This window comes from Phyllostomus hastatus, unplaced genomic scaffold, assembly GCF_019186645.2.
Source record: "Phyllostomus hastatus isolate PE091 unplaced genomic scaffold, TTU_PhHast_1.1 phas_scaffold_501, whole genome shotgun sequence".
Taxonomy (NCBI): domain Eukaryota; kingdom Metazoa; phylum Chordata; class Mammalia; order Chiroptera; family Phyllostomidae; genus Phyllostomus; species Phyllostomus hastatus.
In genome coordinates this window covers 55520839-55543715 of record NW_025334033.1, presented here as the reverse complement: position 1 = coordinate 55543715, position 22877 = coordinate 55520839, and the positions used below count along the sequence as shown (strand labels likewise).

Here is a 22877-nt window from a genome sequence, read left to right as displayed (position 1 = left end):
CTGCCTCCAGTTGCCCAGGCCCAGCTCCTTCCACAGTCGCTGGGACACAGTGTACATCCCCTCCTTTTCAAAAGTCCTGTCGCTGGGACACAGTGTATATCCCCTCCTTTTCAAAAGTCCTGTAGCGAATGGCTTCTGGTTTCTTGTGAAATCCCCGTAAATCACTTGGTTAAAAACCTGAGGGCCACCTTCTTAAATAGACTTGAACTCCCTTTTTGGTACATGAAGGATAACGATCGTAAACCGTATGAGAGCAGAGTAAAGGGGCTTTTTGCAAATGTATATCAACATGTCCTTTTTGGTCTTCCTTTTGCATTTGCATAATACAAAACAAACAAGCAAGCAAAATATAACCAGAGACACTGAAATAAAGAACCAACTGACAGTACCCAGAGGAGAGGGAGGAAGGGGATAATGGGAGAAAGAAGGGGAAGGGTCGTCAGGGAACACGTATAAAGGACCCCTGGACAAAGCCAAAGGGGGGTAGGATTGAGGGTGGGAGGTGGGGTGGGAGGGGCAGGGGAAAGTGGTGGTGAGAAAATGGAGCCCACTGTACTTGAACAATAATAAAAATAAATAAGATTTTAGCCCACAAAAAAATAAAATACAATATAAACTTGGTACTTGGTATGGAGAACACCGCCTACCTCAGCAGCTTGTCCTGTTGCTCGAGGCTCTGCTGGACATGGGGCCGTGCTTGAGGAATCCGTTTGGGCCCCCCCGACCCGCAGTTGTCACACCTGGAATCTTTGGCAGCGTTCTTGATCCCCGCCCCTCCCTTGACCCCACAGTTATCCTCGACTGCAGTCTTCTAGCTGCTGTTCCCATGCCAGCGCCTGTGCCGCTCCAGGCTGTCCTCCTCCGAGACCAGCGGAATCTTTGAGAAATATAAATCGGAGCACGTCATTCCTCTCCCTAAAACCCCGACTTTCTGATTTATGTAAGAATGAAAGTCCCAAATCCAAATTTCACCTTGGGATCTCATTGTAACCTCTTTCCCCAGGTTCAGTCTTCCTGAGCCGTGGGGCCTGCCTTCGGTGTTTCAAACCCACCACACTTTCTTACCTCAGCACTCTCACGTGTGTCTGGGTCACCGTTCCCTGACCTCTGTCTTCCGCTCCCCTTACTTCCAACTTTCCCACCATCCACCCATAAGTTGTCACCTGGCTGATTTATTGATTTATACTCAGCATTCAAATACGGCTTTAAATGTCACCTCCCAGAGGGGCCTTCTGGACCACAATTCTAAATGTAGTTTCCTACTATTTTCTATTCTTCTTCTCATAGCACTTACAGTTTTTCATTTTATTGTCATTTATTTTATTATGTTTAAGGCCATTCTTTTCTGCAAGCTGGAAAATTTCATGACCATATACCTCAGTGTTTTGTTTATGGTTTGATCAGCACATAGTAGGTACCCAATAAATTATTGCTGAATGAATGAATGACTAAAAGAAAGAAAAAAATGAATTATGTAAACAATTAGAAAACATTCAAGAGAAAAAAAGTTACAACTTTACTGTCACAGAAAAATATATTAAAGCATCTAATTTTAATCATATTAGTAAAATTATTTGAAGTTATAATTCCAATTTTCAGCTAAGATTTGGGGAAAAGGACACATTCATGTAATCCATGAGGAAAGGCACCTTCTCTGTGTTCATTTTTGTTTATGTATTAAATATTTATTGAATGAGTAAGAGAAGTAATATAATCATGGGAAGCAGTCTAGCTCACTGTATTTAAAACATTGAATTGTTTTTATTGACCCAGATTTCCACCTAAGAATTTGTCACAAGGAATAGTCCTAAATATGGAAAAGGTTATATATTTAGACATATTTTTCACAGTGTTATTTACAGGAATAAAACATTGGAAACCACCTAAATGCTCAGTAAAGAATGCTATGCTAGCTAAATATAGTAAATATACCCACTAGATAGTATATGAGTAATCCAAATAGTAAAGATTAGGATAATATGATGACTTCAGAAATGTTCATATTATGAATGTAAATAAATGGACACTGAGTTTTATGACAATTTTTACAAATCCTACCCACAGGGAAAAAAAGACTGGAAAGAAATATGTCATGCTGTTAATGGCTATGGGTGATGTCCTTCTCTTTAAAAAAATTTTCTTGTACATGCACAGATTTTATTTTTTTTACAGGGGTTATAATTATATTAAATTATGGTATAGCCTAGCTGGTATATTGAGGTCTAATTTCATTTTCAGTAGGTTTAAGTGAATCTCAGTTCTTACACTTGTAATCAGTGAACTGAAATGCTGCACTGTTCTGTTTTTCGTTAGGACGACCAGACCTTCGCCGACAGTTCCCATGCTCATCATGGCTTAGATCACTCTTCCTCCTGGCAGGACCGCGGTCACTTCCTGTCTAGTCCACGATTTTCACACTTTAACTGTGAGTAATTAAGTCCTGTACCCGTTTTTAAATTGGATTGAAAAAGGAAATGCAGCTAATGGAAAGATTGAAATGCAAGGTTAGCACATGATAGTAATAATCACGTTGTGTGTTTGAAAGAGATACAAATAATGCCCCCCCAAGTACATTTACAATATTACTCAGTTTAGTACGGATACATATGAGATCCCCTTTGTGTAGACCTTACCCTTATCAGAAAAACTTGAAACAAATCCCCCAAGGTAATAATCTTAAGCAAAATTTTTGTGTGGAGATCACTGGTAACTGTGGATGAGTGGGCAAAGGAAGTTAGAGGATATCATAATAAAATCCAGATCATCAAAAAGTAGAAAACCTTTGCATAGAACTGTTCAGAAATACATAATCTTTCGCAATGAATAAGGATGTTAATATGATTACAGGCTACATTTCACGCTGTGAATACAGTATAAATGTTGATAAAACGTCATCCACACCAACAAGATGTGAGTGGTCTGTTGCCCCACAACAGCACCTCCCACCACCCACTCCCGCCCCTTCCCTACTCGACTTACCCTTCAAGTTTCAGCTTGTGTTTAATGCCCTTAAAGAAGCCATGGAACTTAAAGTTTTAAGTATGGTTTCTGTTATGAGTGTCCACGATGGACATTACCATTTTTCTTTAAAACCCTTCTGAGAATAATTATGGAGTTATTTGTTGTTTGGGTGACTTATTATTATTATTTTCTTTTTTTTACTGACTCCTCTGTTCTCCAGAGTTGAATCCATGATGACAGGTGCAATGTCTGCTCTGTTCACCACTGTTTCTTCTGCATCTTGCTTAGTACTGGGCACATAGTGAATGCTCAGTTAACGTTAGATGAATGAGTATATGAGTTGGTGTTTTGTTTTTTTAGTTCACTTTTATCCAAACCATTGGGACTCAACTGTTATTTAGTGGGTTATTTAAATAATCACTTAGCTCTTTGATTTACTATGAGCGTAGAGTTTGTCCATTCAATCTGACAATGTTCTTATTTTTAAAAAAATCTAGGTTGCTGTGAAATAAAATACCAAAATATACCAGAAGGAAGTAGGTCAAATCCAAAAGTGGTCTCTCATTTTTTGCTGATTTATATTTTTGGATTCATTGAATAAATATTTATCAGTTTCTGATAATGTTTTGGTTTTCATTACATCATGATTATGTTATTCCAAAAGCTAAGCATTTCCTTTCTCCTGCCTTAACCATTTTTAGCAAGTGATTTTATATATCTGCATAAACCCTCTGGTCTTCCATTCAGACAGCCACCCCTTACTGTGGATTGTTTCTCAGGCTGGTTCTGGTACCTCCGGATCTGATATACATAGGCCCTTAAGAAAGTTGTTCATATTAAGAAACGGAACATTTTCTCAGATCTGCGTGATATATGTAAACGTGGAGGAGGAGGTGGGGGCAGAGCACCGTCAGACGTGCTGTCCCGGCTGGGAAGGTAGCCAAGCGCGGGAAGCCAACAGCACCCCGGTGTGAGCACACCAGCCGTTGCTCCGCTCCTGTTGAGCTGTGCCGCTGTGACTCCAAAAAGGCACCTGGAAGAAAGTGGTTAGAAGGCATTAGGGGGGAACAATCAAGACTTCTAGAATTTTATTTACCATTATGACAGGCAGTGAGACAAACTGTATTCAGCTTTCCACTCAGCAGCATTTCGTGAGCAGCTGTGGTCATTTCTCAGAGATCTGTTCCTCACAGGCAGCCATTCGTTCCTCTAGAACACAGTTAAATGAGAATAGGAAGAAAACATCACTGGGAACATAACTAGGATAAAAAATGGCTGTTGCCTATATTGTAAAAAATAGCTTCAAAAGTAAATCTCCTTCTTAGTTTACTTTATCGATACACTATTTAATTCATTATTAATTCATAGCCTTGTTTTAAACTTCTTTTTGACAAGTTTGTTTATGATTTTTCTCACATACCTACCTAAATGTTTCCCAGGATACTTCTAAAATTTAATCATAGACACCTTATTCTTAACATTTTATGTTATTGAATTAAACTTATTTATAGAAGTCACATTTATTCTTATTTGCTTTTCTAATGAAACTTTAATTTTCTATATATTTTTCATAACGTGGTGTTTTATAAGTGGATTAGAATCACCCTGAATACATCTCCATTTGTGTATCACAAACAATGTCGGCTTATTTATAGAAATTGTTCTGTAATTTTTCTTTAACCTCCTTTTAAACTTCTAAAATCACAAAGGAGAGATGTCAACTCCAACAAAGAGAAAAACAGTGCCTTCAGTAAATTCATGATACAGAGAATTGAAGTTGTCTTTAAAAGTGTCATTAATGCCCTCATAGGTATAAGAGAAAATATTACATCCATTAAAAATAAAAGCAGGATGCTAAGAAAAAGGAACACAAGATAAGAAGTCTCATAAACTTAAAATGTTAAACTAGAAAGGTGAAAAACAAAGTTGAAAAAATCACAAAGAAAGTAGACAAAAAAAAAAATAAAGAATGGGGCAATTGGAGAGAAAAGATAAGATACTGAGTTGGCCAAAAAGTCCATTATGTTCTTTTCCATAAAAGACACATTTTTCATTTTCACCAATTATTCTACTGATTTGGATATTTTGGGTATGTTGGCTATCTTCTGTGTGGTATAATGTTGATTGTTCTCAATTAATGACTCGATTTTATCACTATCAGCTTCAACTGGTCTACCTACCGGACCATGGACCATTGCCCATCGAGAAATCACCAGCATGCAACTTCACAAACCACTTTTGACACATTTGATCAGTCATAACACCTTCTCCATACACTTTACAAATCTTTCTTTGCATTTCAGTTGCATTTTTAGCCTTCTTGAAATAGTAAAGCATAATATGTCAAAAATGTTGCATACTTTCTTTCCTCTTCACTATTAAAATGGCTACACAAAAATTCACCAATTTTGATAAGTTTCTTTTAAATGCACATTGATATGACATCTCTCACAATACAATCTAACAAAATTGTTTCAAATGAAGTTAAAGACAACTAAGCACTACCAGAGCCATCACAGGGGGAAGAAAAACAAACCAATGAACTTTTTGGCCAACCCAATATTTAGAAAATCAGTTCAAGAGAGATTATACCTGATTAGTGAGGGCCTTAGGATAAGAGAACAGAGAAGGCAGAACAAAGGCCAGAAGAGGGCAGGTTCACAAGGCCCACCCAGCAAGACCTGTTGCCCTGCTGTCTTCCAGAGACTTTCCTTCCCCCTCTTCCTATGTTGATGCCCATGGATCCCAGACCCTGTGCCTTTCTCTGCTTGTTTCAATGAAAGGGGCTCTGGCTGCTGTGGCTCAGTGGATTGAGTGCCAGCCTGTGAACCAAAGGGTCACTGGTTTGATTCCCAGTCAGGACACCTGCCTGGGTTATAGGCCAGGTCCTGGTGGGCGGCACACGAGAGGCAACCACACACCGATGTTTCTCTCCCTCTCTTTCTCCCTCCTTTCCCCTCTCTCTAAAAGTAAATAAATAAAATGTTAAAAAAAAAGACAGGGAGATGATTGTTTTGTCTTTGTATTTCTAAAAATGGATTTCTTTTCCACCTAGTGAAAACTTTGAGTGATTATAAAATTTTAGGTTGAAAATGACTTCTGAAGTGATTGCACTATTATTTTTCAAAATCCAATGTTACTGTTGAAAACTTTTTGTCTTTATTGTTTGACTCCTACTCCTTTGAAGTAATCTTCTCCATCACCACTAACTGCTTACTCAGCCCTGGGAACTTCTAGGATCTTTTTAATCCCAGAGTTTTGTAATGATATGCCTCCCAGTGGGTCTTGTCTTATTTACTTTACAAGCTACTTACTTGGTGGGCCCTTTTAATCTGGGCACTCATCTTCTGTTCTATCACATTGAAGGAAGAAAAAAAAGATTCTATCGGGAAAATCTTTGAGAAATAAACACAGAGAAGAATTGATAGATTATTTGCTTCAGTTGAGCACTTCAGAAACAAACTACTAATAGAAATACAGCAGATCTAATTGAGCTATTAGAAACAATTAAGGGTGGTCATGGAGAAAGAGCAAATAAAAAAAACAAAAATAAAACATGAGTCAATTAATAATTCCAGGGAAGAAATTGAGCAAGAAAAGAAACATTTTTATAGTATACCTACTAAGTTTGTGTGAGCTGTGTTTACATAGTCGTAGTAATATAAATACTCACTATTGACATAACTTGAAGTTCAGATGTAACTATATAGGGAGAATGGGGCGAGGAGAAATGGGTGGGTGTGGAGAGGTCTAAAAATGATAAATCAGAAAATAGCAATATAAGCTTCCTTTGTTTACAAAAAGTGAAGTAAATACAGAAAAATAAGTCTAAAAGAGTTGGTTGTGGTTGACTCTAGGGAGCGGGATTGTGGGATTGGGAGGGATGGGGCGAGAGACTGCGGTCTTTCCACAACGTGTAGCCCTTTGGTGCTATTTGATATATTTATGATGTATACCAAGGGTAAAGAAGGAATCTTATTAAAATAAAATGCTATTAAGAAAATCCCAGCTTTTATGTGTGACTAGCAAGCATTTGATTTCCTTGTTAACTTCCGAACACGGAAGCCCGGGGCTGGAGTTTGGAGCAGCTGGACCTGTATGGAGACGTGAGGCGTGGACCACTGTAGGGGCTGAGGCGGGCATGATGAGTCCATGGGTCCGCAGGACGGGCTCCTTGTCACTCGGTTGGGGTCCGTACTGGGCGAGACCCTTTTGTCTATGCTGCACACGCTGAGGCATTCATTCTGCTGACTGCAGTGCCCTGTCAAACTGTGACCAAACTGAAGCGTAGAATCACTGACCATGGAAAAAAACAAAGGAAATGGGAAAATACTGCGTAATTTGTGGTCTCTGAAATGACCCAGCATTAATGAAAGTTTGTTTTAAATAGTAATTTATGTCAGCTTTGTGTAGTTCAGGTCGATTCAAGAAAAGGTAGATTCCTTCTGCCAGGAGGAAGGGGAGAAATGTATAAATTGTAAATTCATATTACCATTGGAAATGGGAACACAGAAATCCATTATTTCGGGCCATGATTACCACCAAATTTATCCTGGCTGGCTAGAAGTCATGGCCGTGACTCAGGACACTCTTTCAGAAGACTTGGATTCCATTCCCTTCAGCCTGCAGACAGTGGGAGCTTAGTAAGAGAGACTCATTATGCCAGCTGTTGAAACCGTCATTTTTACTTTTTATAAGTAGTGACTGACCACTGGTCTCCCACGTATAGCTCCTTTTAGGCTAAAGGAACACACTTCAGGACAGGCCTCAAGACCAGACTCGAGTGAGGCCTGCAGTGATGTGATGACGTCTCCAATTCTCGAGTCCTTTGAGATGAACATGCCTAATGGTTGTGGAGTTGGTACCTCTAAACTGAGTTGTAAGAAGACATGCTGATGGCAAATCTTCTGTAATTCTCAAACTGTTGTAAATGATGTTTATTGTAGTAAATAAATGATCCCCAAAAGACAGGATGATTTTTCATAGGGGAAAAATGTTATCTGAGGATTATTATAGACATTGGAAGTGAATCATGCCTATTAATTTAGCTTGATAGTCTCAGAAAAGTGAATCAATGAAAGTTGCTAAAAAAAGAACTCTATTTCACTTCCTCACCTCAGTTTTCATTGCTATAAAAGGAAAAGAAAAGCTAAGTGTTCTCAGTTCGCGTGATGAGGTGCCTGTCGTGGGAGTTGAAGTCCCTCGGATGAAAACCACCTTCTCCCCAGGAACAGCACTCCCTTCTCCCTCCTGCGTTGTGCTTCAGGACCCACGCAGCTGACGCTGAGTGGACGCTTCACACGTGGCCTGTCCTCGAACGTGTAGAATAAAATGCCAAGGCTTTATGACAGGAAAAGTGTCACAGTACTGATAAGAAAAAAAAATATTTTGTTTTATTTTGGGGGAATGATTTTATTTCACGACAGCACAGCCTTTCTGTCTCTCCATTTTATAGGTTCATTTTACATGATAGGGATTTTTTTGTGTGACTATCTTTTCCCTGACCAGTTAGGTGCCAGAGATTTTTAAATAATTGGGTTCATTGGGATTAAATAATTGGGATTATTGCAGTTTGACAAGGTACTTTGTAGAAAGCAACTGGAAATTTCCCAATGGGCTAACTCTTACAAATTCCTTTATATTCATTTGTTCAGGTGACATTTACTAAGAGGCTATGCATGAGGCTCTCTGTTTGGCTCAGGGGGTTACAGCAGTGAACTGGACAGGCAGGGTCACCTCATCTCATGGAAGGAATAGGTAGTAAACAAGTAAACAATTTAACATGGTGATTGGTGGAATCAAGACAAAATGGTAGAAGATACCTGGAACAGGACCGCTACTTTAAATTAGTGATCCGGAGATGTCTTTCGGAGGAGGTTACCATTGAGTTGATTGAGACCTGAATGGCAAGAAGCAGCAGCTGCAGCAGCTGAGTTAAAACAGAACTGGAAGAGGGAGCAGTGCAAGCGCAAAGGACCCAGAGAAGAAAGGGACATGCTCTAGAGAGAGGGGACACTGAGCAAGTGAGTGAGAGAGAGAAGAGGAGAGAGAGAGGAGGTCCCAGTGGAGCTCAAGTCAGATGTTTGGATTTTATTCTAAGTTTGCTGGGATGCCATTGGGGTAAGGTAGGGTAGGGGGTGTGGATAAGGAGGAGAATGACCTAGTCTGATTTAGCTCTGACAAGTGTGGAGAAAGGGGCAAGATGAAACAGGGAAAGGGAAAATGGTGGCTTGGGCTGGGGTGATGGTGTAAAGCAGAAGAACTCGGGTGAATTTGGAGGCATAACCATCAGAACTTACTCCTAGATTGGATGGGTGGAACAGGCAGGACAAAGGAAGGAAGGAGCCCAGATCTGAGAAACTACGCGATTGAGTATGTCATTTTCTGAGATGGAGAAGAGTACAGGACGGGCAGGCATCAGAGATGAGAAATCACGCAGGAAGATCTCACATAGTTGGAACTCACAAGAGATGGTAAGAGGTGGTAGAAAACAAGTAAATGAAGATTCCAAATCTAGTCTCAATTTCCTTTCGTGTAACCAAGTATATTCTGTAAAAAGGAGTTGCTTAAGATTTCTCCCTCCAAAAGTCTGTGTGCTTTATATCATTATGTCCTGACCACGCACATCTTCCACTCTCGACACTTCAAATCCACCTCCCCCAAATTAAACCACATGAATGTTTTTTGAAAATATAGTACACTGATTAAATTTATTCCTACATTTGAAGGTCTGTTAGGCCATGTAAAATTTAGAGGAAACTAGATGAAATCAATGGTTTCATGTAGTTATTCAGCCTGGGGATTGCATTCAGCTGGGCTTATTTCTCTTTCTCTCTCTCTCTTTTTTTACCTCACCAGCATTTACCACAAGAATGTCTACTCCCAATTCACCTTCAATCAAGGAAGATGCGACAAGATTACCAATGGATGGAACAAGTCTACAATCCAAAAAGGAGGAATACGAAAGCAAAAAAAGCAAAATGTAATTAGTTGCTTTACATGAGTGTTTTACAAACAATAGCATATCCACCCTTGCTGCAACCTGGCCCACATTATCAGGCAGACATGTCTGAAGTTTATGCTCTTCAGCATTGCCAAACATCAACTAAGATAACAATACAGTTGGTCCTTGTGAAAGATACAATTAAACCAATCCAAATAATGTCAGCTTGTGGATGACTTACAACTAACTTATTGGCAACTTGCACCAGCAAAGAAAGTGATATTTTTCACTTTGCATTTTCTTTTTCAGGTGTGCTCAGCCACATCTTTCCAACCAAAATTCAGATTTATAATTGAAGTCTTTCAAAAATGGCTGGCTAAACAGGAGGAAAATGAATTCCCCTTGAGGCTGAATTTGCCAGCACTTTAGATTCAGGGAATATTTATATACAATTGATTTTTTTAAAGTGCTTTCTTTCTAATAAATTATCATGTGTTGTAGCATGCCATGGAAATATGCAAATATTATATTAGCTCACTTTATAAATGCACAGGATTGTTAAATTCATCATCTCAGCAGTCTGCTACTACATGCAGTATCTCAACATTATTTCCAATGACCCATATTAAGTAGCAATAAAGAATTTAATTTACAATGCTATCTGAATTGTAGAGCACTGTAGAGAATTCATTGCACAGTTTATTTATTTGTCTTTTTGTGGCCAAATATCCCACTGTGATCACTTCAGTTGTGTCCTGGACCATCTTTGGTTTACTCTGACCAAAATCATAGTACCAAACTCCCGTGTCTATGAGATTGCTCTGCGAGAGTCCTCATATGATTTGGTACTATCTGTCTACTTTCAGCATCTCAGCTTTTCCAACATCAAGGTGTCTTTAAGAACTTATCGTCATTACATGCCGACGTACCAGTGGAGAAAGATTTCTATTCAATGCTAAATAATGGTAAACATCGAGGCACTAAATCGTCATTGGGTCATGGTGGGAAAATTCTGCACAGAGGCAAGGACAACAAAGCAATCCCTTCCTAATGTGCATCACATTTTGTGTTTGTTAGATTTCTCATCTATCATAAAGAGGCTTCCATTGCCACTCAAGATATGTCTTCCTAACTTAGAATATTTGGATATGCAGAAGATGTGATACTCTCATTCCATGAACATAAATGCTACAGTTACCACAGAAGGTGAAGCTGTTTTATGCCCCCAAATTACATAATGCAAACTACATGACCCCTGAGAGTACAGGCATGCATGTTATCATTTATTCATTCCCTAAAGCTTGTATTGAGTTCTTACTAGAGGCCAGTCATTGTGCTAGGAAGGAAAAAAAAAAGAAACAAAACATAAAAGGAGGTGTTTATGTCCCAAATTTAGTTTGGCATGAGGAATTACATGGAAAAGGGGTGTTGTGCCCAGGCTAGCTGGCAAAATTCTGGATTACAGAACATTAAAGAGGTTTGGTTTGGTTTTGTCTAATCTCAGGACTTCAGGCTGTTAATGTGCTAATGAGCACTATGGGGTTTTGGCAAGAATAGTCTTTTTTTGAAGGAACAGCTCACACCCTGGTGCAGCACATAACCTCTGTCACTCTCCGGTAATATCTGGGCTATTAAGAAATTGTGTCAGTATTGTCATTGCTGTTTTGACCAATATCACAATATGTTGTCACCTTGGATCTGGGAAGAAAATTAACAGGTTTATTCAAACCCTACAGATAACAGTTGAAAACTTTACCCTAATGTATTAGTAGGAACTTCACGCAGTATATTCTGTTTAATAGGAACTAATTTAAACCATTATTAGCACATCTGTGGTCATTTAAAAAAAATTATGTCAAAACAGTGAGACCTGAAAGTTTAAGGTAACTCAGATTATTTACTTGGCAAACCCTTGAAAACATATTAGCTGATGGTTTTATAACAGAATGGAGAGAGACCTTATGAAAGACCTTTTTAAATCTGAAAAATAAAATAAAGCCACTATGTCACATTATTGCAGGTCTTACACTACTTACTGTTGGGTGAATGGAGGTGTCTGACTTTAAATATGAAACACACAAGAACTTCAAAGGCAAAGTCAACTTTTTGAGAGCAATGTGTTGTCGAAATTCTTTGGCCCTCTGTTTATATGGAATTAAATCCAAGGACCTGTCGGAAGATTTTTCCTGTCTCTTGCAGTCCCATAAGCTGGAGTTAGAAATCAAAAAGAATGCTAAGAAAACACTAATAGCCTGATTTGTACATCTCAACGTCAGCAGCTGTTCCTCCCTTACTTACCCCTCTGGCAGCAGAGCAGGTGATACCAGCGCCATCTGAGCTGAGGCTGGTCAGCCATATTGCTTGTAGCCCTGGGACACTGGATGGGATAATAAGCCTTATCCTTACAATGAGCCTGGTCCAAGACTTAATTTGGAGATTGACTTTTTTGGTTTAATAACTTTGAATCTTCTGACCATCTTTCTCTCTAAACTTACTAAGCTTCCAATGAAGTCACTGAAGGCCACAGAGGGGAGAAACAGCTGGGAGAAATCTGGCGTGATGTTTTTCCCATGGGCTAAGGTCTTCATTACTTTGTAGTGCAGTAGTGTCTGCTTTGAAGGTGGGAAACAGATTGAATAACATCTTACACGGCCAGTTTCCCAGAACCAATGACTTGTCTTCTTAGTGTTATACAGTAGTTTACACATTTTTTACTAATGAAGAGATAAAATCTGTAGCTTAACCAAACAGTGTAAGGCATTTGGATTTAAAGGTTACATGGATAAAAAATGCCTATCTACTTAGCTAAGAAAACAATTAAGCCTATTTTTCTTCATTTTTCTCCTTTCAACTGTGGTAAATACATTTTCCATTTTGAGGCTTGGGTCAGTGATATGTAAAGTGCATTTAGAGTCACAGTAATTGTTACATTTTTTCTAATCTGCATTGAACCTTATAGTTAAATAACAAATGCTGTTTTAAGTGGGACCAAATTCTTACGTAAAGTTATGTGGTAAATTTTTCAGCAGACTCTTTTTGTAGGAAGGAGCAAATATCTCGAATTGTTTTACTCGGGATTTATACTGTAACCCCAGCTACACGTGATACGGTAGCCAAGAACGCAAATGATCATTTGGTGATTCCTTTTCTTAGATTCTTCCACTGCTCCACAAACAAACTGTCCCAGTGTTTTCTCTCCATTCAAAACAAAACAGAAAATTTGTGATTTTCATGGCCTTATAGTGAAGAAGCTGTCCTCACGAAAGCATCTGGTTTTCTTGGATCAAAACTAAACCATGAACCTTAAGCTGGAAAGTAAATTTGGGAAAGTTTGTATATAAAGACATTTCATGCACTAAAGTTCAATATAAAAATAGTTACATCTTTCAACTTTCAAGTTCTCAAATATTTAGCAATAAAAACATATCAACTTATCCCTATTTGAGAAAAGAAATTTAAGCCATGAAAGATTCCATTTAGTTTCACTTCCGTACTAAACACGACACATCTACTTTAAGGCCAGGAAAAATGCTTACGTCTAGAAGCAGAACTGTACATTCCAAGCCCCCAAACAAATTTCACAGAAGTCTCCCGTGATTTTGATTAGTAACAAAGTAAACTAATCTGCTCTGCTCTGGTGAAACCAGCTGACCTTCAAGTTCTAACCTGGCCTGCCCTCATCTGAGTCTCTCCTGCTCAGTCCATGCCTATGCTCACATCCTACCTAAATCAAAAGCCACCCCAGCTCACTCGGCGTTCTACCAGGTCAACCCCTACTGTTGACCTCCAAAGTTTAATAGTTCTAGAACCACAACAAAAAGGTAGACTGGGGCATCTGCATATCTGTCAGGACCAGCCAATTAGAAAAGGGTTTAAGTGTCACATGTCTTTTACTACTCTCACGGTTGAAACTCTAAGAATAATACCTTTGTAGCTGGGGGTATCTTTTCTTTGTAACATAGCTGGACTCTGATGTAGTACAAAGTCATGTGACAACCATGGGTGTTGAACTTGCTGCCTTGCTCTCTCTAGGAATATACTGAGTGTCTAAACATAGTTTGTTAGTTCCCTTTCAGGAGGATAGTTAAAGCAATATATAATCCAGTGAACTCTTCCTTTGAAAAGGTAGACTCCTATGCTGTTGAGCATAGAAGGGAGAAATGGGAAAAAAATGCCACTACAGCCAAAATAAAGCCATGCCACATCGATCTTAATAGAATAGCGATTCTAATAGGAATGTGCTATGTTTTAAAAAGTCGCATTTGCACTACTTGCCATTCCCTGTTTTTCTCGAACTGGCAGATGCAGGACTTTCATGCCCACGCTGTCTCCTATCATCTCTCAGTGGATTCCCACAGCTTGACACCCACTCATTTTTTATTCTTCAGTAAAGCATTTTGACTGAATATTTAAGTAAAAACAAAAGTCACAATTTAGCCTCAGATATTGGCACAGTGTGTCATCTTAGCTGTATACTTCACTGGAAATAAAAGATCATAAAACTGGCTTGAAGCAATATTTTTTAGAATAAAATTAGTGGATGTTAAATTACCAACAGTTCAGATGTTGTAATTTAAAAGTAAGAAAATATCATTCTGAGGGAAAGGAGGGTAATATTATGTTCTCATTAGTCACTAATTGACAGTCTGCTTTAAATTCTATTTAGTATTTTCTTAAAATCATATTTTTTTAAATAAAAAGGATGTCTTATTTTTATAGTATTAGGTTTTCCATCCAATTAGAGTTTCCTTTTGTTTGTTTCCTTAGAAATTTTTCAGTTTGGAGGCAGGTGTATTTTTGAGTCATTGAAGCCACCAAGAGTTCAAATGGCTTTTAAAGGCCCCAAACAGCTGGGCCCACGATGCAAAAACTTGCGCTTCAAGAGCTTGCATCTCTCTTTGTTTTTGAAATACTGTATTTTAATTGCAAATGTTTCCCTCTAGTGTCTCTCCTTTATTTCTTTCTCTGGGCTTCACAGTTGAATGCTCAAGGGTCTTTGGAAGCAACTTTGTGTCCTTGGTTTGGGCCAGCCCGTGGCCTGGAGTCCTGCTTGCTTGTCCTGTGCGTTCATTTTAAGCCATCAGGGTGAGGGCAACCCTAGAGACTTAGTGAGATTAATAGACGAAACACAATTTTTTCCTCCTGGTGTGGGCTGCTCTGTTACCCAGGTGTGAAAGGCTACTTACTCTTGGTAAAACAAGCGTGTTTCTCTTCATCCCTGTGTCCTGGCTCTCAGCTAATTTTTAGAGCAGTTTTTTTATGTGCTTCATTTATCTGGAGAACCTATTTAGTCACCTTCTCTATCTTATTCTGAAAATGTGTGTCATGTTGTACATATGATTTAAAATCTAAATGTCTAATATACCCCTTTAGCAAGCTTTTTTTTCTCTTTTCGGTTCTTGGAGCTAGCTATTATCAGGTCATTCTGCATAACTCATATTCAGGGTTATCCCTAGGGCAGTGGTAGTGCTAGTTTAGATTTTGTTTGTCCCTTGTCGCTGAGCACTTAGCTGGATAAGGAAATGAAGGATGGCAGGAGTTCTGTAAAATGATATGAACACAGAGGAAGCTGGGTTGCCTTCAATAACGTACATTTTAAACAGCACACTTGAAAGAAAAAGCTGCAGTAGCACTCCATCCTGTATCTGCTGTGGGGTCCTGGAAGGCAGTGTTGTGAGACGTCCTGCTGAACTTGGTTTGTACTGCAAAGTCCTATCCCTGATGAAAGACTCACTGAACCTTCCTGTTCTTTGTGGACTTCGGCTAGCGTTATGGGCGTGGATGCAAAGTGGCCTCCCTTCAGAGAGTTTTCAGTCTGCGTGCCCTGTGCTTGTCTGTCATTGTGGATTTCCGTCTCATTTGTGCCATCACTAAACCCGCTGTAATGTGGAGATTCAGGCTTGATTTATGGCTTAGCATTTTGAAAACTTCCCATCAAACAGAAGCTCAGGTTGTCCATGACCGGTAGTCAAATAGCCATCTAACATGGTGGCTTTGGGGAAGTTGGGCAGTTAAAAAAGTTTGGAGAAACCTAGGAATTTTTGCCCCTTTCTTTTTTTCTGAGCTGAGTAAAATAGATGCATCAGTTCTAACGAGGCACTTCCTGCCCCAAGTCACTGGCAGAGCTGCCTCCTCCCAACAGCTGCAAGCTTGAGAGACCTCACGCTGCTGGCCAAGGTTCGTTCTGTGCTTTGAGTAAGACCACAGCCAATAAAGCCAATGTGTACCATGGAAAGAGTTTCCCATTTTTTCCATTGGAGAAGTCTTTCGTGAGGTTAGTTTGAGTGTTCCAAATTAACAGTGGTGGTCAGTGCTAAATTTTTAATTTTAACTGCATGTAAACCTGCTCACTAGATTTCATTGAGAATAAATCAGTGTTCTGTGAGGAAGTGACATATCCTTTTGTGTAGTATTCTTTAGAGCACTGGTTCTCAAAAGTGTAGCCCCCAAACCGGTGGCGGCGGCGGCAGCAGCAGCAGCAGCAGCAGCAGCAGCAGCAGCAGCAGCAGCAGCAGCAGCAGCAGCAGCACCTGGAAGCTGGTTAACTTCGAGATTCTCTGGCCATCTCCAGGCCTAGTGATTCAGAAACCCTGGGGCTGGAGCCATTTAGTATGTGTTGTAACAAGTCCTCCCGTGACTCTGATGAATGCTCAAGTTCAAGTGACCTTCATTTGATTATAACATCCTCTGAGTTTTAGTCTATCACAAAAGAAAAGAACATGGTTTATTTTCCAGGTGATGTGCAAGGGCACCCTTTTAAAATTTGGTTTTTAATAGCATGTATTCTCCCAGGGGTCCAAGTTATGAGTCCAGTCTGAGGGTGACTCGGGTGAAGAACTTAAAGCTGCTTCCAAAGATAGTTCATTTACTACCAGAAGTCTCTTCCCTACCTGCTCTGCCCAGGCGACTTCGATTAACCAGAACTTTCCGCCTAGATTACCATCGAGGCATTCAATTAAATCAGGACCTATAGGTGTAGCTCCTCTTTCTGGTTTCAAGAGTAGAACAAATATTTGATTATCAAAAGGATATGAACTTCTGTGGGGCTGAGTTCCTAGCCTCTTTTTCCTCCCTCCCTGGTATTTGAGGACAACCTGATTTAGGGCCTTAGTTATGTGTTACCATTTCACATACGACTTTGTTCTTTCCTTTCTGTACCAGCCATTCACAGTCATCCATCAGAGTAACGTTTCCAGATTCCAACACTGTCATGTAAAGATTTTGATTTGATGACCAGCGAACATTCAAATCTCAACCAGCTTTTCCTCACTGTCTACAACTGAGATCAGGGATTTGTTGTATCATTCCATCTCTTTGTTCTGGAAAGACCAATAAAAATTTGTTTTGGCTTTTTATCATTTTATACCCCTCAATTTTATATAATTAATAATTTGAAATGTTTGTGTCAAATCACACTGCTCCTTTTTACCCTTATTTGCTTAGGAATGGACTAAATAAGAAATCTACACAGAATTCTCCTATTCTAAAGTATCTTTACCTAAATCTTTTCAATAATTCTCAATTTCTGAATACTTGATTTAAACATAAAAAAATAAATAAATGTTACACTATGTTATACATTAAAGAAAGTGTGTTTTTCTGGAAGAATGCTTATTTATTAAGCAATCACCCTGTGACAGGTCCCATTCACAGTGTTTGCCAAGGACAGCCCCTTCGCCCAGTCAGTCCCAGGGATAAAAGTTTAGGCTTTACACAAGTAACAACACCACGTGACTCTAGCCAACAGCATAACCACTCAAACTGTGTTTAAAATGTCTTCAAATATTTTGAGGTTTGGAATTTGTACCAAATGGTTATGTAGGTAATTTGTAACATTTAAAACAGGCTACATGAATCTGGAAATGCGTTTCGTTACACGTGCTGCTACCTGCTTTGGAGGGATTTCCCACCTCTGAGCAGGGGCCCTCTCGGCAACATGCTCACATCCAGCAGTCACTGGGCAGTGGAGGCCGTCCTGCCAAGGAAGCAGTATTGTTATTAATCAAGTGGTTTACCATTTATTTATTCATCAATAAATTAATGTAAGCCTGGTCTGTCTTGCTTAATTGGCTAAAAAAGTCTGTATATATTACCAGACTCAACCTTGTAATTTCTAAGAACTTAAATATATTTCCTTTGTTTGGTGCGCTGATAAAGTTGATGAGGTGGGCATATATATGTTTAAATGTGTGTATACTTCATAATTCCTAGTTACCAACTATAGTAATTAATATAATACATCATTTGAAATTGATAACAACTAGAATTGCATATGCTAAACTTTCATTATCCATCCACATCTTGCTACTTGTTGCTCTTTTTAGAAGAGGGAATGAAACTGAGCTTTTAAAAAGCAGATAAAAAGTTATGTACGTATTTACATAATAGCATCAATAATACAGGAAGATAGCCACAACTCTTACATAATCTTGATCTTTTTTTTAGTATAAACACTAAAGGTGAAGGGCCAGTTTGGATATAGTCATATAACCCAAAAATGATACTTCTTGGCTTAACATTTTTCTTTGGGGCAACCTGTACGTCCCAGAAACAAGAATCTTTTGTGTACATGTGAAATGTATCATTTGTTGGGCACTCCATGAAGACTAGACACAAATTCTCAGAACCACGACCGAGGATGGGCTGAGCTCCTCGGACAGACCTCATGTGAGAACAATCCAGTCCTGGAGCCACCGGGATGCAGATGTCCAACTGAACAGCTGCCATCCTCTGCGGTAACAACCTCGAGATCACTGCTTTTGAGTTGTGACCATGTGTTATGCATTTCTTATCCCGACGCCCATGATTGAGGTCAGATGTTTTGCCCTTTGGGACTCTTTATATTTCTCAGTGGGATGTACAGCCTCAGACATTGGTACCAGAGAGCAGCTGAGATAAACTTTCCCATGCAACGTTCACGCACGTAGATATTCAGGCTAAATTTTCATTACCCTTCAATACTTAATATTTATTGTTTTTTTTTTCAGAGAGTGATAACAAGTGAACTGGAAACAAAATAGGCATCTAAAAGAGAATAAGTTAACATTTCCTGGAGTCTGTAACCCAGGTGTTAGAAATATGCGGAAAGCATGAATGTCAGAGGAATCCTCTTCTGTCCTGCCACATGTGCAGACAGTACATTTGAAACCCACCAACTGTCCTATCGCGATAACTGATGCTCATCACAGTGGCAGGCACCAGAGAGAGGGAGACCCATGCTTATTTTGGTACTGATTTCAACCTGATACAAATGTTTATACAAATGTTTGATTTTACAAAAGCAACATTGTCTTTTACCAACAGATTAATTATTTACCTTTTGCTGGTAGCATCATGGGAGCTAATTTTCAAGTTACCCATACCTCATGCAAAGAGCGACTTGGTAATGTTTGGAATCCAGGAAGGACTTGGGAAGGTCAGACCAAAATAAATCACCACCACTGTAGTATTGGATTTACGGTGCATTTTTCTAGTTATAAGTCAAAAGTTCCAAAATAAAGAAAAATGTGTGTAATAGGAACCAAGATTTCATTTTAAAAAATTATTTTGATATCATCTTAGACTGAACATCTTAATTCTTTCAATCAGCATTGGATCCGGAATCAGAAACTTTGAAAGCTATATAGAAAATTGCCAAATGCAACCAAAGGTATCTAGAAAGCATCTTTATTTGATGCATTATGTGTAGTGTCTCTAAATAAAATTACCATACTTCTAAATTGCAAGATACCTTACTAGACAGTAAGCTGTTTGAAGAAAGGCACTGCGTTTAGCCTGGCACAGTGGCTGGAATCTTTTAAGTGTTCAAAATGCATTTGCTAACAGAGCTAACTGCACCTACACTCAACCATTTTTCCCTACTATAGTGAGCAAAAGATGTTTATTAACTGATCTTGATGGCCAAATTTGCAATGTCTTTTTACACTTAGCAGATCAATTGCCTGACTGTGTTCATGTAAACTCAAATCACAGTGTTCTTGGAATTCCTGCCAAGGGGTTTAAACCCTGCCGTCAATGCCATGAATGGCATGGAAATCACACGGATCAGATAATATCCCTCCATCACTAACATCAATGGCTAATTTAGTGAACATGCACTGTGCTGATTTTCCCATAATGGCTATCAGTAAAGTATCTGTGTTACATTTGCATGCACCATCTCCCTGTGTTTATGTGAGTATACGGTTGTGGCCTGAGTATGTGTGGGCCATCAGATTTGTTGAGTTTTACAAAGATTCCTATCATCATCACATAGTTCACCAGGGCTTTTGCACTGGATAGTTAATGTGGAACAAAACAGCTGAAGGTGCACCGTTAGTCCCTTAAATCCCAAGTTGACTTTACAGCATGCTGTTTTAAGGAAAGTGGAGAGAGACCCATATGATGAATTAATGTTAATTGCTCATCATTGTTGACTTTTCACTATCACCATCAGGAAGTTGTGCTTCAGCCCCTATACACTATGAGAAGTCAACCTTTGCAGGGCCTCAGAGGCCTGCCAATATCCAGCTAATTTGTGGCTGATTGTAGTTTCATTGCCTGTTCATTTCACCAGCATCCCTTTGTTCCAGGACATTTGGCTTGAGAAACCTGCTGAGTTCATATGCCAATTTCTTGTCAGTTGGCAATTTATTTGCTGACTTGGGCTAAGGGTCTGCTATAAAAATCACTTAGAACTGTATACTTCTAGCCTTCTTTGCCTTTACCTTTAGTGCTTCCTCTCTACACTGTTATTTCAACCTAAAACCCTTTCCACCAAAATGATGTTTTGCCTCTTTTGAAGTTTAACATTAAAAAGTTTGAGGTCCCCAAGGTCTGGCATTTTCAACTGTTTTATTATGTTTGTAATAATGCAGTATGCTGAAGCAGTGGATAATGTGCATTTCACATTATAACTATCTTTTATAATTCACATTAGCAAAGCTTCCTAGGTCCTATGAGCTAGTTGTGTATGTACTGTGATATAGATAGATGGTCCAGTTTTTTCAGTGTGGTGCTGTCATGCAGCTTGATGCTTGTCAACCTAAGAGGAGGTGGTGCTATTGATGATAAACTTCTGATACGTGCACAGTGGAAGAAGCTGTAAGCCTTTATATTAATGTTACTAATGATATTATGAGCGCACGCTCTACTGCATAGTTAAGTACAAAGCAAGCATTGGAAAAGTCAACAGCCATCTCCTTCTCCAGCCTCCATGATGAGGACATCAAGAGTAGCTGATGTAATTCCAGTGACTTCTGTCCTGAAGTCATCACTATGCTGAACTATAAACACCAGTCAATCAAATGACTACCCAAAACCCAGCCCTGCAATGAGTGCTGTGAAATAGGCACACAGGGCAGGATTCCTGCTAGTGCTGCTGTTTGGGTCTCTGTAACTATTTGGTGAGTGAATGCAATCTAACAAAAATAGTTACAATTCCTTTGAATTCTCTGCATGTAGGAAAGCAGTGCTTTTCCTTTAAAAGGCTGTTCTCCCACACAGGTAATACTTAATTTCTATTCTCATTTGGCAGGGTATATGCCAGAATTTGGGGGAAGTTTTAAAAATAGAGGCTCCTAAATATAAACTCTATTTGCTTATTCCTAGAGAATATTCTTATTTATTATACTTCCCCAAAGAATTTAAAGAATCACCTTAAAAGTTTATTTAGGTTTAGATGCTAAAGTAGGATATAATAGGGTATTATAAATGAACTCAAATTTACAGACATCTAAATGGATGGACTTAAAACCATGGTATCCCAGTTGGGTATCCTGCCTGCTGAAAGGGAGAGAGTGTTGGGTCCAGAGGGATCCTGGCTGCTTCTGTGGCTCCGTGCCTGCACCGCATGGAGCCTGGCACTTCGCTCCTGATGTCTCTTAGCTGTTAACAGAGGAGGGTGGACCAACAGTCTTCTGGGTGGCCTTCCATGCCTGATAGTCTGTAATTCTGCCATTAAAATGCACAATGGCATTCTTCCCAGGATTAGAAGTGAACAGTATGCAGTCTAAATTTCTACTTCAAAGCTAATTCTAAGAAATACCAGGCCATCTTTGAATTATGATCCTTGTTTGTCAGTGCTCTGTTTGATAATGACCCCTCTGTAAGGTCACTTCACCAGCATAGCCCACCTTTCTCCTTTTTCTGTTTTACTGAAAAATGGTGTAGGCTTAGAATTCTACCTCCACCACTAGTTTCTGGCTGTGAAAAATTTACTTAACACTCCTGAACTCGTTTGTCTCATTTGCGCAGTGAAATTTATTGTGTCTACCTTAAGGGCTGTTTAGAGACTTGTATAAGGCTCAGAACACCGTACACTGTGGTTCTCCGTAAATGTCCCTTACTTTTAACGACCATCTGGGCCTGATCCACTTCATAAAAATTTCAACTGAGCTCTGAGATTCTTGTCTTCATTTACTAAACAGCAACAAATCACCCAAAATATGCATCAGTCAGTGACAGAGCTACGTGGACTCTAGAATTAACCTGTTTATTCTGTTAGATTGTATTAATTCACCAAGCATTTACTGAGTGCTAGTTCATTAGATGGATAGATAGAGATGGATGGATGGATAGATATGCACTATATTGCTATGAACATTTTTATATCTTCAAATGTTATCTTCAAGTCATCAGATGTGTTTGGGAATGAGATGTAGGTACTTTATACCTAGAACATATTGTGTCTTGTGTTCAACCACTATTCTAAAGTACTTTGCATATTTTAACTCATTTAATTCTCACAGCAACACTTTTCATTCGAGGCTATATCTCAAATGCAGAAAATGAGGCACAGAGAGACTGAATCACTTAAGGTCACATAAGTCTGGAGCCCACAGTTGAATGTTCATGCGCTTTGCCGTTTGGCCACATGTGCAGACAGCCATCTCGAGGTCATTGTAAAGAATCATTGGCATTAAAGAGTTTCTTTCAGCAAGTCCTTTAAACAGAAAAGGAAGGATAGGTCAACTCTTTCCACTGCTGAAATCTC

At 39.1% G+C, this 22877-nt stretch overlaps 1 protein-coding gene across 4 annotated transcripts in view; it reads left to right on the top strand.

Annotated features, from left to right (window-relative positions):
* CEP128 (centrosomal protein 128) overlaps nucleotides 1-11918 on the top strand; it is a 349655-nt gene extending 337737 nt beyond the window's left edge. For all 4 annotated transcript variants that reach the window (XM_045823801.1, XM_045823799.1, XM_045823798.1 and 1 more), the window contains 2 exons: nucleotides 2314-2425; nucleotides 9820-11918. In XM_045823801.1, coding sequence (XP_045679757.1) covers nucleotides 2314-2425; nucleotides 9820-9947 — 240 coding nt within the window. In that variant the 3' untranslated portion in view covers nucleotides 9948-11918. The remainder of the gene's footprint in view (nucleotides 1-2313; nucleotides 2426-9819) is intronic.
* Nucleotides 11919-22877: the final 10959 nt, after the last annotated feature.